This window comes from Panthera leo, chromosome B1 (genome assembly GCF_018350215.1).
Source record: "Panthera leo isolate Ple1 chromosome B1, P.leo_Ple1_pat1.1, whole genome shotgun sequence".
NCBI lineage: Eukaryota > Metazoa > Chordata > Mammalia > Carnivora > Felidae > Panthera > Panthera leo.
This window is the reverse complement of record NC_056682.1, coordinates 167374818-167393349: the sequence shown is the minus strand read 5'-3', so window position 1 is coordinate 167393349 and position 18532 is coordinate 167374818. Positions and strand designations below refer to the sequence as shown.

Sequence of the window (18532 nt, the reverse complement as noted above, 5' to 3'; positions counted from 1 at the left end):
AAAATAAGTCACAGTTACTTTCAAACCAAAGAATCTAATCATGTAACCAAAGAAGAAGGTTAAAGTTTTCCCCACTGTCTTATTTTTATTTTTTTAAAAACAGTACCTTAAAATAATTTTAAAGTTAGTAATACCTTTAGTTTATTTATAAAATTTCATATTTGTATATTTTATTGCTGGGGGTAGGTAAGGGATTGCACGACACACTTTGCTCTTTCTCTTAACAAATCTGTCGTCACAGAAAGAATGAGAACTTCAGAGATTATACATTTTCCTTTTTTCCTTTCTACTGAGGAAAGGGAATTCCTATTCTATTTACCAGGAGTAAGAAATGATGTGTTGATAGTCTTAAGCTCTTCTTATCCTACTATTTCAAATTCAGGTGTAAGGAATAGGAAAACCCATTTTGGCCTCAAGCCCAACCTGAAATCTCTAATCCAACTTTACCTTTATTAAGGCTGTTATTTTGATCCCATTTGGCTCAGTTCTTAGTGTTTTTATTAACCAACAAACCCTGGAACAAAAGAAGGGTAAGTGATAAGACCCAGATACCAAGCCTCATCTTGAAAATCCAATAACAAACCTAGATCAACAAAAGCAAAGAATCAAATGAGATTCTTTCATGAGTATACATCCAATAATAGGGTACCCCCAATAGGAAAAAGTTCAAAGAAAATGCAATAAGCTAACCCTCCTCCCTGTATACACAGAGTAATTATGTCCTTTGAATGGACCATGACATGACTACAGTGAAGATGTTAATGTAAGAGGAAGGAAATCATCTTTTTATATATGTGTGTGTGTGTGTGTGTGTGTGTGTGTGTGTGTGTGTGTGTGTGTGTATGTATGTCAGGGGAGAATGCAGGAAGCTTAAGAACAAAAATTGGTTAGAATACAGGTTCTTTCTAGAAGTAAGAGTCAGTCATAAACATAAATAACTATAATTTATACTCTATCTGTTCCAAATGGAAAACTAAGGTGACTTATAGTAAGGTAATATACCAAAATCTAAGAAGAAATGAGAAATGACTTAAAGCTATGGGGAAAGAAGAAAGTCTTACTAGAAATCTTTGATACGAGCACGTGGGTGGCTCAGTCGGTTAAGCATCCGCTCCTGGTTTCAGCTCAGGTCATGATCTCATGGGCTGTGGGATCGAACCCCACGTTGGACTCTGAGCTGACAGCACAGAGCCTGCATGGGATTCTCTCTCCCTCTCTCTCTGCCCCTCCCCCACTCTCTCTCTCTCTCAAAATAAATAAATAAACCTAAAAAAATAAAAATCTTTGACAAGGGACATTCAACCTTACACATCACTTTAAGTTATAAATGCTTTCTGAGAAGCGGACAGAAAAAGAAAATGGAGTTTAGTTCTTATTTTCTCCCCCCAACCCCAGTAAATTCTATTTCCTAGCATTGAATCCCCAAGGGATTTGTCACATGGATCCTTATGTAAGGCAAATAAATTAACAGGAAAAAAGATATTCAAATGAAAAAGCAAACAAGATATTTTTCATTAAGCCATGTTTAATAATGAACCTCTAATAACTACCATGCCTTTTTGTATGATGGTAAATGAGTGCAAATATGTCTTGATATAACTAAAATATAGACACATTATGTATAATTATATTACAGTAATTAGGTATACATTATAGTAATTCTACTTGATTTTGGTATGTAGTTTAGAAAATATGAAGAATGCATGGGTAATGCATTCCTTCAACATTCCCCAATACAAACTGCCTTAGTCTTGATACTGACAAGTACAAATGGTAATTATCTCAGAATTAAGCCATATGGACAAAACTGGAATGCAAATGCTTTCCAGGAATACTGAAATATTAGCAAATTTTATTAAAACATAGATAACTTTCAATTTTGAAAAGCAAAACAGCCTAGCTTGGATTCTTGCTCAGAGAACAACCATCCCATCTATAACAGAAAGTAAATGACACTGGCTCTGCTATGTGGAGATAAAAATTTCCTCAAAGAGAAAATTTCAATCTCACTCAATACGCTTAGAAGTAACCCAGTAAAAAAGCAGGAAATTCAATAAACTACAGAACAATTATTTCAGTATCTACAGTTCAGAAAGAGAAGACTGATGTACCAACCACTATGCAAGATGTTTTACATGTTATAACATAGTTAGTTCTCACAAGTTTTGGAATGGTTAATATTAATTCCTGTTTTACAAATGACTTAATTATACTGAACTTCAATAAATTTCTCAAAGTCATACAGATAATAAGTGGCCAAAACAGAATGCAAATTTATGCCTGACTGTAATACCCAAATTTTCCCCAAGGGCAATCAACCACCTCAACCATACTTGCCCACCTCACCCATAAATTAACGTCAATGTACAGCTCTACTAAAGGTCTAATTCATGTACTTTTAAGCAATCTTCTAGTAAATTAAATATAAGATATATCCAGAGAACTTAATGTTAGCTTAGAGCTTTGGCATGTTTAATTGCATAATAAAAACTCTGGCAAAAATCAATTTTAGCTCCAGTTTAGTTGATGTTATTCTTATGGTAATTAATTAGCTGTCCCAGAGGCTTCATAATAATTACAGAAAACCATGTTGTCATTGCAAAGAAAGACACTTCTGGAGCACCTTGGTGGCTCAGTTGGCTGAGCGTCCAACACTTGATATTGGCTTGGCTCAGGTCATTATCTTGCAGTCATGAGATCCAGGCCCACATCAGGCTCCACCACTTGGAATTCTCGCTCACCCTCTCTCTGCCCCTCTCCCTTCCCTACTTGCATGCACGCGAGTGGGCACACTTTCTCTCTCTCAAAATAAATAAACATTAAAGAAAAAACATTCCTCCTATTTTCAATGGTACGTCATGCACACGTGACGTGCACACGCGTGCACATGTGTATATATTATATATGTATGTTTGTGTGTATATGTATATACACATATATGTATACATACATATATACATATTTTAAGTGGAGTTTAGCCAATTAAACATTTATTTATCTGGAGTTTATAAAGATAATTATACAGCTTAGTTCATATTAACTAAAGGGTGATGATAAAGTCTTGTATCATTCTTAACTGACTTTTTAAGTGAGATGAAGCCATTTAAGTGATCAGTACAGAAATGCTAAAATCTATCTGTTCCACATGCAAACTTTTAGAGACTCAACCCTGTAATTTGGTAAGAAAGCTGAGCTGGAATTGTAAAGAAATTGTAAAAAGGTAAGAATAGTATTTAGTTAAAGAAACAGCATGCATTTTGTAAGATGTGATTAATTGTGAATTCTACACAGATAATAGAAAAGTTTAGCAGGCATTGGGACTTATTTCTCAAGACATAATTTAAACAATTCTAACTTAGAACCTTAAGATTACTGTTGATGAAAATAAAAAATAAAAATCAGTACGGATATTATAGACAGTTACAGGTGTTGCCCGCATCACACAAAGGTAAGAGTAATGACAAAATGTTTTACATACCTCCAACAAAAAGGTCAATTCCTCCAGCTTCTTTTATTTTTTTTTCAAAAGCATCACATTCTGCTTGTAAATCTGCAGCATTCCCATCAAGGATATGAGCATTATTAGGATCTATATCAATATGCTTAAAAAAGTTATTCCACATATAAGAGTGGTAACTTTCAGGATGATTTCTGGGAAGTCCTAAATTAAAAGTTAATATATAAAAATGTAAGTATTTCTAGGAATAAATCCAAAGTTTGCTTTTCTGATTAAGCCACAGATGCTATTTAAAATATATAACTTTTCTACAACCATATTCAATTTAAAGGCATTTTTATGTGGAATATATGCTCATTATATTCCAGACATTGTATTAACCACCTTACACGTATGTATCAATTCAAATAATTTGTACAACATCTATGGAAATACTGTTATCATTCCTATTTTATAGATGAACATCAAAAGCACAGAAAAATTAAGTAAACTTTCCCAAGGTCACACAGCTCACAGAGAGGCTGGAATTCAACACAGAAGTCTAGTTCACATGCATTTAATCACCGTACTTCACTTCTCAAACACAGAAAATTTTACCAATGGAACTGATTTGCGTTAAGCTCCACAGAAATTAATCTGCCATACCTCTGAAATGTTGGTCTATGTTTCTAATCTATTCTTCCTGCATGCATGCAAAGTATACTGAATCCTAACAGTTCTTTGACTATCACTTGGGCTACCATTAAAAATGTATTCTTGTGTTTCCTGTTAAGCAAGTTAACAATGAATCATAAAATCTTCACAGCCATAAATATAAATACATTTATGTCTGAAAAATCTTTATTTTACTAATTATTTTTACATACATGGTACTCAATCCGTCTCCACAAAACCAGTTTTAACTCTGCCTTAAGGAAAAAACAAAGAGGGGCGGGGGGAGGCAACCCTGGGTGGCTCAGTGGGTTAAGCTGAGGTCTTATTTTTCTTTATTGTCCATGTCATGTAGCACTATCAAACTGATTTCAATTTTATAAAACCTGTAAAAGAATCACATTTATAAAACAATAAAATCAAGACTCAGATGAAGTATCCAAAGCCAAGATCCCATTTCCCAGAAGTCATTTTACTTTATACATTTTAGCTAATACCTGCTGAAGATAACACAAAATAAGACACAGAACCTCCAGTTAAAATCATAAAGGCTAAGGTTCCTCAGCTTAGGTGCCTTCAGCTCAGGTCATGATCTCGTGGTTCATGAGTTTCTCATGAGTTTCAGAGATCCCCTGCACTGGGATCTCTGCTGTCAGCACGGAGTCCGCTTTGGATCCTCTGTCCCCCTCTCTCCGCACCTCCCCTGCTTGTATTCTCTCTCATAAATAAATAATAAAATATGAAAAAGAAAAAAAAAAAAAGACTAAGAACTGTGAAGGGACTGGCTCAAAGCTGCATGGCTGATAAGTGGCAGAGCCCAAGATGAATACAGATCTTCTGATTTCTAGTCCCATATTCCTTCTGCTATATCATGCTGGCATCACAAAAATACAGATTTTTTTAACGTTTTTATTTATTTTTGAGAGAGAGACTGACTGAGCACAAGCAAGGGAGGGGCCGAGAGAGAGGGAGACACAGAATCAGAAGCACGTTCCAGGCTCTGAGCTGTCAGCACAGAGCCTGACTTCAGGCTCATACTCACGAACCGTGAGATCATGACCTGAGCCGAAGCTGGATGCTTAACCGAATGGGCCACCCAGGCGCCTCCCCCAAAAATATAGATGTTTTTAATATAAACCCCCAACCTCACCAAAAGGCAGTACGTTATCTTCTAGAAATAGTCATATTACATTCAAAACATAAATTCAAATAATGTATTAATTCTGAAACTATATTCTTTTTATTTAACATATTCAAATAATATATTCAAACAACACAGCTTACCTACATATTCATCCATGTTAAAGGTCTTCACATATTTAAAAGAAAGGTCTCCATTCTTGTGATATTCTATTAGTTTTTTATAACATCCTAATGGTGTACTCCCTAAAACAGATAAAGATTCCATTTTCTAACTTAACATGAAAAATATATTTTTTAAATATTTATATTAACTTTATTCTGTTAATGATTTCTAATTTACTAGGGAAACCATTATTCATTTAAATACATATTCAATTAACAAATATTTTTTGAATTATACACACATTTGCAAAGTACCTTAAGGCTTAGTAAAGTAGAATTTGCTAAAGAAAACTAGAAATCTGTCAAAAGAAATCATAGTTTGGAAAATGATTCTAGAGTTGTTGAATATTTGGAAATAATGGATACTCCAAGATTAGAAACTTCTAGGAAGCATATGTGAATTAAAAGAAAAATAAACACCCCACCTTTTGAGAAAAAGCTTTTTTAGAGAAGGATCTGTAGCATGAATGATATATAAATAGGTCAAGTTGACCATTTAATGAAATCAAAAGGGAAACCAGAGCTAAATTTAAGTATTGCCTCCACTTTCAAAATAGACTCAGAACTTGGCAAGGACTCATTGAGGAACCTTAGCCTTTATGATTTTAACTGGAGGTTCTGTGTCTTATTTTGTGTTATCTTCAGCAGGTATTAGCTAAAATGTGTAAAGTAAAATGACTTCTGGGAAATGGGATCTTGGCTTTGGATACTTCATCTGAGTCTTGATTTTATTGTTTTATAAATGTGATTCTTTTACAGGTTTTATAAAATTGAAATCAGTTTGATAGTGCTATATGACATGGACAATAAAGAAAAATAAATTAAGCCACTTGAAGACAGCCTCTGTTTTTGAAATTGCTGTATTTTTTCATTTTAACTACAAATTGGAAGGGTAGATTGACTTCATCCGTAACAAGTGACCTGGCCCTCCCAATCCTAGCTGGAGTATTGATTAATTCCTAATCTATTCATCATCATAAAACAAATTATACAAAAAACAAAACAAAACAAAAACCAGCATGCACACAAAATTTCTGCTAAAGTGGCAGACAGAATATGACAGAAGTAATCAGTCTTCAACAAAAAAAAATACAAAGCGAATTCTAGAGTAGTAAAAAGACTGCCTTTCACTTGAGATGAAAGAATAATACAAGTGGCTGCAAATAATACATCATATAGGTTCAGAGAACAGAAGTCTAAAAGAATTTCTTAAAACTAAAGAAAACATACTGTTTTCAACTCTAATTAATAATTTAATGGTCAAATTTTATAATTCCATCTCTAAGAACTATGGTCCTCTAATATAAAACTTATCTAACGGATGGATAAATTGCTTTTTTTTCTTCCTTTCTAGAAGCATAAACAAATCTGTGTTTGTTTCAGTGTCAGGAGAATAATTATAGGATTCCTTCCTTAACTTAAGAATATATGAATAAAAAAAGTAAGAAGTTGGGGCACCTGGATGGCTCAGTCAGTTGAGTGTCCGACTTCTGTTTAGGTCATGATCTCAGGGTTTTCCATTTAAGCCCCACGTGGGGCTCTGTGCTGACAGCTCAGAGCCTGGAGCCTGCTTCGGATTCTGTGTCTCCCTCTCTCTCTCTGTCCCTCTCTCACTCAACTCTTCCTCTCTCTCAAAAATAAACAAACATTAAAAAAATTTTTAATAAAAAAAAAAAAAAAGAGGAGCGCCTGGGTGGCTCAGTCAGCTAAGCCTCCAACTTCGGCTCAGGTCATGATCTCGTCGTGGTTTGTGAGTTCGAGTACTGTGTTGGGCTCTGTGCTGAGAGCTCAGAGCCTGGAACCTGCTTCAGATTCTGTGTCTCCCTCTCTCTCTGCTCCTCCCCTGCTCACTCTCTGTCTCTGTCTCTCAATAATAAATAAATGTTAAAAAAAAACTAAAAAAAAAAAGTCACAATGGTGATGACAAAAAATAACACGTTCACTTTCTAGTTTTTAATCAAAGTGGCTGAAGAAAAAAATAATGAAATATATGGTACATAGTGAACTGGTTAAAGAAACTTCATTTTAGTGTCCACTTTGCAAAATTTACTAACATAATTATTATCAAGTGTTTACTATGATTCAGATAAAACAAAGATTAAAACTGTTTCTATCCTAAAAAAAACTCACAAGATAAGATTAGGCAAATACAAATAACCATAACAAATAAAAATGTTGTAAATAACCTATAAGAAGTTTGCAGAACTGTTGTAAATCGAAGAAGAAAAGATTACAGTTTTGTTTGTTACAGGAAGGATCAAACAAGATGACATTTCATCAGTCTTGAAGAAGGGGTAGAATTCCAATAGTCAAAGATAGGGTTGAGTTGTAATTGAGAACAGAAAAAAGAGGGAGGAGGTTCAGAGATAACATTTGTATGCTTACCTTATGATAGCTATACTAGTATTTTTTTTAAAGTTTCTTTTAGTGTTTATTCATTTTTTTGAGAGAGGGGCACAGAGCATAAGTGGGAGAAGGGCAGAGAGAGAGAAAGATACAGAATCTGAAGCAAGCTCCAGGTTCTGAGCTGTCAGCACAGAGCCTGATGCGGGGCTCAAACTCACTAACCATGAGATCATGACTTGAACCTAAGTTGAACGTTTAACTGACTAAGCCACCCAAACACCCCTTAGCTATACTGGTATTTTTACACATCAGCTCATGTAAATCACACAACCTTGGGAAATTGGCATGATCTTTCCCATTTTGAGGACTGAAGAATTGGGTCAAAAAGATTAAGGAATTTGCCAAATATCACATGGCAGTGAAGCCAGAGGTTCAAGAGATTCTGTCTGGTTCCAAGGCTCACATAGTTTTCATTACTTAATATACTAGCAACATGAGTGAAAGTAAAGCCAGCAAGTTCAGGTCTATTCTTTGAACTATAAGCAGTCTAATTATCCTATCATGATTCAGAGTAAGAGAATCAGGGAATAAGTTTGAGAGGCAGGAAGCATGCAGGCCCTTACATGTGAAGCTTGTTAAGATCACATCAATAAATACCAAGTAGATATTCCCCAGAAACTGTGCTTTGTGGAGGGAGAATTACAATACAGCTTGCTGTCTGCAATTACAGAAATGTATACTCAGGGGCACCCAGGTGGCTCAGCTGGTCAAGTGTCTGACTTCAGCTCGGGTCACGATCTCACGGTTTGTGAGTTTGAGCCCTGCATCAGTGTCTATTCTAACAATGCAGAGCCTGCTTTGGATTCTCTCTCTCCAGTCTCTCTCTGCCCCTACCCCACTCATACCCTCTCTTTCCAAAAAAAAAAAAAAAAAAAGAAAAGAATAAAAGAAATGTATATTCAAACTTCAAAAGCAAGGAGGAGAAGAGAGCATGATTAACATTGACAATGGTCAATGAAGGAGGAAAGTGAAAAACATCCACAAAGGTTTTCCAAAATACTCCTTGGCAAGTGCACTACTAGGCAGTTAGACTATCTAAAACTAAAGCAAAAGTTGTAGATCTAAACACACAAAAGCATGTTTAGGACTGCTTGCATTTATGACTTTGAAGATTTCCTGCCCCCAAGCTAAAATTACTGTTTAGTTATACATCGTATTTAAAACAGAATAATCAAAGCAACTAGCCTGAGTGTAGCCCTGGTTTGCAGTAAACAAACAGATAAGAGGCCATATTCAACCACTGGGGCTCATGTATCAAAAACGTGGGTGCTGAGGGGGCCAGTCTGGTGTGTACAATTTTTACAAACCCTCCTTTGCCTGGACCAAAGACAAAAAGCAAAATAACAAATGAATGAGCTAAACAATACCTTTCATGAAAATTACACAAATGGAAAAAATTATGATTATAGCTTTTATGTAGTTAGCACATATGGGGGAAGGAGCAGAAGGAAAAAAATACTGTTTTAAATAAGACACACTTATGGGAACCTTAAATTCACACAGTATTAAAGTACACAAAGGAGTGGAACGAGCACCACCTTATCTGTGCCTCAAACAGCATTATCAGCTATTAATAGCCTCATCTTTCTTAAAGGTAAGGAAACCAAAGATCAGGGGTGAGGAATATATGCCTTGCAGTCACCAAGAAAGTAGCAGCTCTGATTCCAGGTCCAATACCCTTTGCTGTGGAAGTCAACAATATCAAATTAAGTGAGATCATGAGATCAATAACACTACTTGGTTAATTTTTAAGAAAAACCTTAATAGTGAACTAAATACAATAAAACATGAAATTAATACTTAATGTTTATTATCATGAAAACATATCAGTCTTCAATTTTTCACTCTTAATACTTCTATAATAAAAAGAAAATACACACAGAAATAGTAAAGGGCTAATAAGATAGTAAGAGTATATGAGGCAGAGAAGATGAAATGAAGAGACAATAGTACATACTTTTGGTACCTCTTAATGATTATTGAAAAGACTAATTCTACTAATTATATGAATAGGAAAAGCAATATCCCTCAAAAACCATACAATACCTAGGAATAAACCTAACCAAAGTGGTAAAAGATCTGTACATTGAAAACTATAGAAAGCTTATAAAAGAAACTGAAAAGGACACAAAGAAATTGAAAAACATTCCATGCTCTTGGATCACAAGAATATTGTTAAAATGTCAAAACTACCCAAAGCAATCTACACATTCAATGCAATCCCTATCAAAGTAAAAACAGCATTCTTCACAGAGCTACAACAAACAATCCTAAAATTTGTATGGAACTACAAAAGACCCTGAATAGCCAAAGTAATTTTGAAAAAGAAAACCAAAGCAGGAAGCATCACAATCCCAGACTTTAACCTGTATTACAAAGCTGTAATCATTAAGACAGTATGGTGCTGGCACAAACACAGACACAGATAAATGGAATAGAATAGAGACCAGAAATGGACCCACAAATATACGGCTAACTAATTTCTGACAAAGCAGGAAAGAGTATCCAATGGAAAAAAACAGTCTCTTTAGCAAAAGGTGCTGGGAGAACTGGACAGCGACATGCAGAAGAATGAAGCTGGACTACTTTCTTACACCATACACAAAAATAAATCAAAATGGATGATAGACCTGTGAGACAGGAAACCATCAAACTCCTAGAGGAGAAAACAGGCAAAAATCTCATTCAACATCGGCCACAGCAACTTCTTACTAGACATGTCTCCAGACCAAGGGGAATACAAGCAAAAATGAACTACTGGGACCTCATTAAGACAAAAAGCTTCTGCACAACAAAGGAAACAATCAGCAAAACCAAAAGGCAACTGACAGAGAGGGAGAAGACATTTGCAAATGACATATCGCGTAAAGGATTAGTATCCAAAATCTATAAAGAACTTACCAAACTCAACACCCAAAAAAACAAATAATCCAGTCAAGAAATGGGCAGAAGACATGAGTTGACACTTTGCTAAAGACATCCAGATGGCAAACAGACACATGAAAAGATGCTCAACATTACTTACCATCAGGGAAATACAAATCAAAACCACAGTGAGAAATCATTTCATACCTGTCAGAATGTCTAAAATTAACAACGCAGGAAACAACAGATGTTGGCAAGGAAGTGCAGAAAGGGGAACCCTCTCGCACTGTTGTTGGTGGGAACGCACACTGGTGCAACCACGGTGGAAAATAGTGTAGAGGTTCCTTAAAAAATTAAAACTAGAACTACCCTAAGACCCAGCAATTGCACTACTAGGAATTTATCCAGAGGATACAAAAATGCTGACTGGAAGGGGCATATACTCCTCCATGTTTATAGCGGTGCTATCAACTACAGCCAAATTATGGAAAGAGCCCAAATATCCATCAAGTGATGAATGGATACACTGATGGACAAATATCCATCAACTGATGAATGGAATACTACTTGGCGATGAAAACAAATGAAATCTTGCCATATGCAACAATGTGAATGGGTCAGGAGGGTATTATGCTAAATGAAATAAGTCGGTCAGAGAAACACTAATATGTTTTCACTCATATGTGAAATTTGAGAAACTTCAGAGATGAACATAGGGGAACGGAAGGGAAAATAAGATAAAAACAGAGAGGGAAGCAAACCATAAGAGACCCCTGAAAACAGAGAACAAACTGAGGTTTGATGGGTAACGGGCATTAAGGAGGACACTCTTCAGGATGAGTACTGGGTGTCATATTCAAGAGATCAATCACTACCTGAAGCCAAGACTACATGTATGTACGTATGTTAACTAACTTGAGAATTAAAAAAAAATCCCTAAAAACAAAAGACTACTAGAAAAAGGTACAAAAAATACTATGACCATCACTTAAGTTAGGATATTTCCTTTTGCATTTTGGAGATGCAAGTGATGTATAATTTTAATACAAGAAATTTCCTTTTGCATTTTAGAGTGGTAAGTGATATACAATTTTCATACAAGAAACAATAATGAAACATAGATACTAGATAGATATACACATTTCTGGCTGTATACACTAACATGTTCAATCAGTGATATGGCTAGAAATAAAGGGGAAACATATTTTACTAAAGGAAACCCTTCAATTCCATGACCTTCAGTATCTAAAATGGAAAAAATGGTGTATTACCTGTTGGTAAACCCAGTGTAAAATATCTGTCCTGTCCAGGTTTGAACTGAATGATGCGATTACAGATGTATTTGGCTGCCCATTCACTAGCCAAGTCATAGTTATCAAGAATTACGAGCCTCATTATGGTGATGAACAGTTTCCAGGACAAGTAGTTCTAACCTGAGAAAATTCCATTGTAGAACACTTTAAGTAATTTGCAGATATTCAAACAGAAATGTAATATACTAATGACTTTAAGAACATTACTTAAGAAAAACATGCATATATACATAAATACAATATGTACTTTTAAAATACCAATAATAGCTGCTCTCTTTTGAACAGACATTGGTTCTGGGCAGTGGGCTAGGTAATTTAAATGCATACAACAATCTTCTAAAGTAAATATTTACAACACCCAGTTTTAGATGAGAAGAAGGGCTCACACAATTTAACTGAGGTCACATAGTTACTAAATGACAAAGAATTCATATCAAGGCAAATTTAAGTCTTTGTAAGATAGCATAGTACACTGTCCTGACAGATATTATATAAAGCAACATGAAACAAACCTAAAGGCAAACAAAGCAGTTCTCGTTTTTTAAAGGCAAGTTAATGTTAATAATGATTACTCAGCAACCTTTAGGTTACTTACTAAAATCCAGAACTTTCTCTGTAAATACCATAATAACCAAACCTCTCTGTGTTAAATGTTTTTATAAAAATTATGCCTGCACTTCTTAAAAATTTCTTTCAATATAGAAAGGTACAAGAGGAAGAAAAAAATCAACCCAAATCCTAACTCAGAAATAAAAAACTATTATTATTACGTATATAACATTCCAGATGTCTATTTAATGCACACATATAAATAGAATGTATAGAAATAATTTTTAATAATGAGATCATAATAGACATGCCATTTTTAATAAAAAGCATAACATTTCATTCTTTCTGAATTTAAACAAAAGAAAAAGTGAACTAAAACTGCTGATCTCTGGAGAAAAAAGAAATTCTTCATAAAAAGCAATTTTAGTTCCTTAAAAACAAAAAAGCAATTTTAGTTCCTTAGAGAGTACTCTAAGGTTAAAACAAAATACTGCACAAATATTAAAGATCAGAGTCATTTAAAAACTGATTCCACTTCAGACAATGTAGACTGACCTACTACCATGAGAGATGATAATTGTACTCTTACACTTCCTCACAACCCCTGATTTCTGTAAAATGTATTATTTTTACATTGACAAGATTTGTAATATTTACACTGTGTTCTATAACCATAGTTTCCAGAATTTAATTCTTAGCTTCATATTTAAATGGATCTGTCACCCACACCAATCCTTTTACAAATGGCTTCAGCAATCCTGAGTTCCCATACACTTTCCATACGATAATAAATCAAATTCCTGAAATTAATGGGAATAGTAGGTGAATATACAATATACAGTTCATATGAAAATACAATTCATATGAATATACAACTCATATACAGTGAATATATGAAATCTGAATGAAATTCTTAAGAACAAAATGATTCAGAATTCTGGAATAGTAACAAGAAATTATCACTATGGTATAGAATTCTGGCATAGTAACAAGAGACAAATAGCATTTACAGACAATAATGTACACAGTAAGTCATAAATTCACTTCAACAAATGGACTCCGCCTGTATTTAAATTCATTAATGATCTAATGCTAGAAACAATTTCAAAGTTACACCAAGAATCAGAAATATTTTCTGGTCATAAAGAGGTACACTTACTTCTAACAAGTATGACCATCAAGAGATACACTTACTTCTAATAAGAATATTCAGCATACTCATTCATAAAAAGGAAAAAAAAAAAACTGTAAGGTACGGAAGGAGGGCATTAGAGCTTTCCAAGTGTTTTCTGTGTTCTGGGAATACGATCTCTTTTTCTCAGTTCAACATACTTGTGAGGGCCTATTAAACGCCAACCACCAAGTTCTGCAGTCACAAAAATGATTAAGATATGGGCCCTATTATTAAAGGGCTTGGATCACTGAATAGTCTCTGAGGTTGAAATTATCATCCTCTTTTCTCAGATACAGAAAACTGCAACTCAGAAATTTATTGCGTAAGTTATAAAGCTATTAATGGTAGAGGGTCTTTCTGATGGAAAGATCCATGCTCCAGATGTGCTATGTAAGAATCACTTAGGATGCTCCTTAAAGATCTAGATTTCCCAGGCTCCTCTCCCTGGACACAGTGTTTCAACAGATGTGAAATGAGATCAAGGGAATCTGCACTTTTAGAAATCTCACAGGTTGATTATTAAAATCAGGCTAAATTTCAAAAATAACACCACAGGAATCGACCTCATTAAAAGAAGTTCTTAAGTCTCTTAGATCGGGTACAGGCAAGTTTTGTTTGTTTTAAACTCCTCAGACAGCTCCGAGTTCATTACAAAAGTCTCAAATAAAACCTCCCAAGCAGAGGAAATCAGAATGTTTTTGCCACATTAATGCAGATTAAAAAATGTGTTTCTGCCAGTTTTTGACAATCCTCATCAATCCAAACTGCTGTGGCTCTGGGCAATTCTCCGACATCAAATCCAGATAACACGCAAAAAATGACAAGGCACCCCCCTTCATTCCCTCATTTTCCTCTGGTGCTGATTCATTCTGAATGTGCATTAACTTGGAGACTGGGCAGCTGAATACAAATCTCAGAACTTCAGAGCTGGATGGGAACTTCCACACGACTTAGGCTGCACAGTTAGTCTAGAATCTACACTTGCATCTAAATTAACAAAATCCCTGCTCTGTGCTTGTTTCCTACAACCTGACCTGAAAAGGTCGCTGAACTGCAGGACGCGGAAGCCGCATCCCTGATGGGGGAGAAGCAGCAGAGAAGGCTGAGGTCCCTGCCCGGAAGGCCAGGGCTGCAAACCCACCTCAACTGCATGGCTGCTGGGCCCTATCTGTCCGCAAACTATAAGGAATACAAATGAGGATGGCTGTTACTGATTTTTAACAAGTGTCGGGAGAAAGCCGCCAGAGAAACAAAGATAGGAAGCCCCTCCCGGAGGCCCAATTTCGGAGAGCACCAACAGCCTCGGCCCACCCTCCGCCCCGCCTCAACGCTCCCGGGACCCCAATCAGCCGGGCCGCGCGTCCCCGTCTCGGCACAAATCCCACTCGGGGGAGCAACGACCCACCCGGTCCCCCCTCCCCCGCCCCGACTCCCCTTCTTGCCCCCCCGCCCCCCCGCCCCGACTCACCTGTCTGCCACCCACCCGCACTTCCGACGTTGGAACAGCGGAAACAACCAACACCCAGCAACCCTGAGCGACCCCAGCCGGCTAGAGTAGCGCGAAGCCCAAAGACCCGGATGTAACCCAAGGCGCTGAAGGAACGGCAGCGCAGCTTGAGGGTGCTGCGCATGCGCGTGCCTCCAGTTCTCTAGGGATGAGCTGTGCTAAGGTCGTGACGAATTCCGTGAGGCAGGAGCCCCATCCTACTTGGGACTCTCCGGTTCCTGGGCCATCACCTTGCCGCTATTCTTTTTATCAACTCTCAGAGGTTGAATTGAGGTAGATTCTTTGGGTTTATGAAACTTAGTATGTAGGGCTGCAGTGCTCATACATAAGCATTACTTAAGTTGTCGCTTATAATGGCAATATGAATTCATCTCTAAGCTATTGAATGTTTACTGTGCACGCACAGCTAAGAGCCTTTTATCAATAAGCTCATCAAAGTTATGTTTGTTACATGTTGCAGAAAAGCGAAGCGTATACCTTGGGAAGCCTTGGAGTGGCTCAATAGGAATAAGCTGTAGGACACTGTAGGGCAGAATTCTTCCTCTACCCTTCACAGTCTTTCAGCTAGCTGGCTTAAGAATTCAATTTTTGTGACAAAGAATAACAGGAGGAAAAATAAAAGTTTTATTACCCATGCACAGAAATTGGGACCCAAAGAAATGACCAAGTCAGGCAGTTTTTATACATTTTAGACAAACACAATAAAATTGTCAGGAATTTACAGAATAAGGAAAACAGGTGTTTGGGAGCTTACTAAGGGGCTGAGGTAGTAGATTGGTCAAAATGTAACAAGGATTATTTCTGCAGCTTTCTCTACTTTAAAGTCCCTATCTTTGGGGATAAAGGTGTCTTTTTATTTAGTACAGGGAGGAGTATGGCAGAGTGGTTTCCTGCTTTGGGGGTGATACACGAGGGTCTCAGTATCCTTGCACTAGATTTTTCCCCAAGTAGCTTCAATTCAAAATAATTAATATACCATTGTGGTACATTTCCAGGCGGCTTGTCCTGGGCTCCTACAAGACTGTAATAGGATATGGACTTGTGCTGAATCATTCTAAGAGGGGTAGAGGAAGTGGAATCAGCTATGAACTAGGTATCATAGATCTTTGTTCAGGATGGGGAATGATGGAAGCACGGATAGGGAAGTTGTTGTTAAGACAGCAATGACTCAAAAGAAGTTTGGGTGGCCTTATTAATGTCCCGTTGGAAACACTGTTTAGGGTTCTGTTAGGAATAATACAATCTGACTACAATCATGGGGTGACAGGTAGACTCAAGGTACTGTTTCCTTGGACATGACAAAATTAGGATAAATGAATTGTCTCTAAACTACTTATCTGAAGTTCTGCACATGGGTTGTTAATCCAGCCTGTTTCTCAGAGTCAAATGATGCCCTCTTGCTTAAATTCTTTAGGTGAGAGTGGGTGTTGCATTCTCAATGGTATCAGGAAACTGATTTTCCTGAACTGATCAGAAGACAAGATTTCTTAGTACTAGAGCCTTGAGTTTGTTTTACAGAAGCAAATTTTAACACCTTCCCAGTACTCTACTTGTCATCTAACAAAATCTATTGTACATCTATTGTGGTCAAAAAGACCTTCAATTAATAAAAAAAGAGCTTTTCAGGGAATATTATTGGAACATAGAAAGATATTTGTGTAATGTATTCTTTCCCAATGGTTTTACTTCTTTATGTGTTTCTGACACTAGAAAAATAAGTTCTGTCTCTAAGTACTATGATTAATGTGCTTTATTTGTCCTATATCATATCCTGTCTTCCTTTTCTCTCAAGTTGGTGTTTCTTACCTCTTGCAACCCATATGCCATTCTCTTTGTACCAAGATCAAAGCAAGAAGTTACTTCCATTAAAAGAAAAGTACCTAATACTAAATGGAAAAGTTACTTATGACAAGGGCAGGGACATTTGAATTATTTGTTTGTTCATTCAATAAATACTTGCCAACCCCCTATTATGTGCCAGACACCAACATGAGTAAAACAGACCACAGTCCTTGCTGTAAACTAAGTCTTGTGGGAATATAGAAATCACCCAGTAAATCCTAAAAAGGCCAAGTATTCTCGGTCATGAGACTATAATTAAGGTATTCCTTTATGTTTGGGGATGACCTGGGCATAGAAAGGATCTGTGTCTTCTCCAAATAAAGCCCCCAAGGGATGGCAGGATTAACAGAAAGGTCCCCTGAACCAAGGCTTTGGATGAAGAGTTTAGAAGAAAAATTTTAATAGGCTGTCACCCAAGGAAAGTGACAGATTTACAGTAGTATAGGAGCATTATAGTAGAGGTGGCTATGTAAGTGACAGGAAAATGTGCCTGATGACAACACTGGTCTACTACAGGGCAGTGAGAAAAGCATCAGGCAACAGTCATACCTGTAATCCTGAGTAACTGATGTATAGCTGAGGTTAGCTGACATAGAGCCTGAAGTGGTATTTTAGTTAACATGGATCATGCCAATGGAGACCAACGGACAAAAAATGTGTCAGCAGGTATCAATTGGGATATATACTAAGAGACTAAAAATACACAGGTAGAGATGACTATCATTTTAGTGGATAGCAGAGAAGAGAAAATGACACCAGTTACAGATGCCTCCATGGATGTAAATACCAGTGGTCTCTCTACCTTAGATGCCATCCTGTATCAAAGGTAGGGAAGAGGGATACTCAGAAAGGACAACATTTATATTTGAAATGACTAAGTAAATACTAAGACAATTTAGTGAACCTGAAAATAATTAAGTTTCCTGTTGTCATGAGAATGGAGCTTGAGGGAAAGCTTTAAGTAAAAGTTTTATTAAAGACGTAGGTTACATAGATATATTAAAAGTCAGACTGGCATATTGGGATTTACAGCTTATGAGATTTCTGTATGCTACAGGATGTTTTAGTAGGGTATACCATGATCGAATTTGTATGTAAAACAAAAATTGTCCTATATGCCTGTAAAATATAGGTTGAAGTTGGGTCAGGAGTAGATCAGAGTAAGCTGGATTTTTTCAGAAAGAGAATACAGAGGAGGACTTTTTAAGCCCAGGAAATAGCTTGCACAAGGTATGCATACAGAAAAGGAAAAAGGATGCATAGGGAATTCTGAATGACTTCATTAACTAGCAGAAATTGAATCTCGAGAGAGAGATGGAGATGAAATGAAGTACCTCGTAGACTATGCATAGGACTTAGACTTTATACTGTAGTCAGTGGGGAGCCATGTAAACTTTATGAATGCGGTAAGAGACTAACAGATTGGGTTTTAGGAAGAGGTAGAATGGGCAAGGATTGTATTG

General features: G+C 36.4%; 1 protein-coding gene across 3 annotated transcripts in view; it reads right to left on the bottom strand.

Annotated features, from left to right (window-relative positions):
• Positions 1-15312, bottom strand: part of GNPDA2 (glucosamine-6-phosphate deaminase 2) — a 30537-nt gene extending 15225 nt beyond the window's left edge. Inside the window, exons 1-4 of one of the 3 annotated variants that reach the window (XM_042936476.1) lie at positions 15189-15312; positions 11956-12117; positions 5393-5494; positions 3479-3661 (exon numbers count right to left, since the gene is read on the bottom strand). In XM_042936476.1, coding sequence (XP_042792410.1) covers positions 3479-3661; positions 5393-5494; positions 11956-12079 — 409 coding nt within the window. In that variant the 5' untranslated portion in view covers positions 12080-12117; positions 15189-15312. Of the gene's footprint in view, positions 1-3478; positions 3662-5392; positions 5495-11955; positions 12118-13705; positions 13761-14861; positions 14943-15188 lie in introns of those variants that run through there. The other 2 variants (XM_042936478.1, XM_042936477.1) reach the window with 2 other exon arrangements.
• Positions 15313-18532: the final 3220 nt, after the last annotated feature.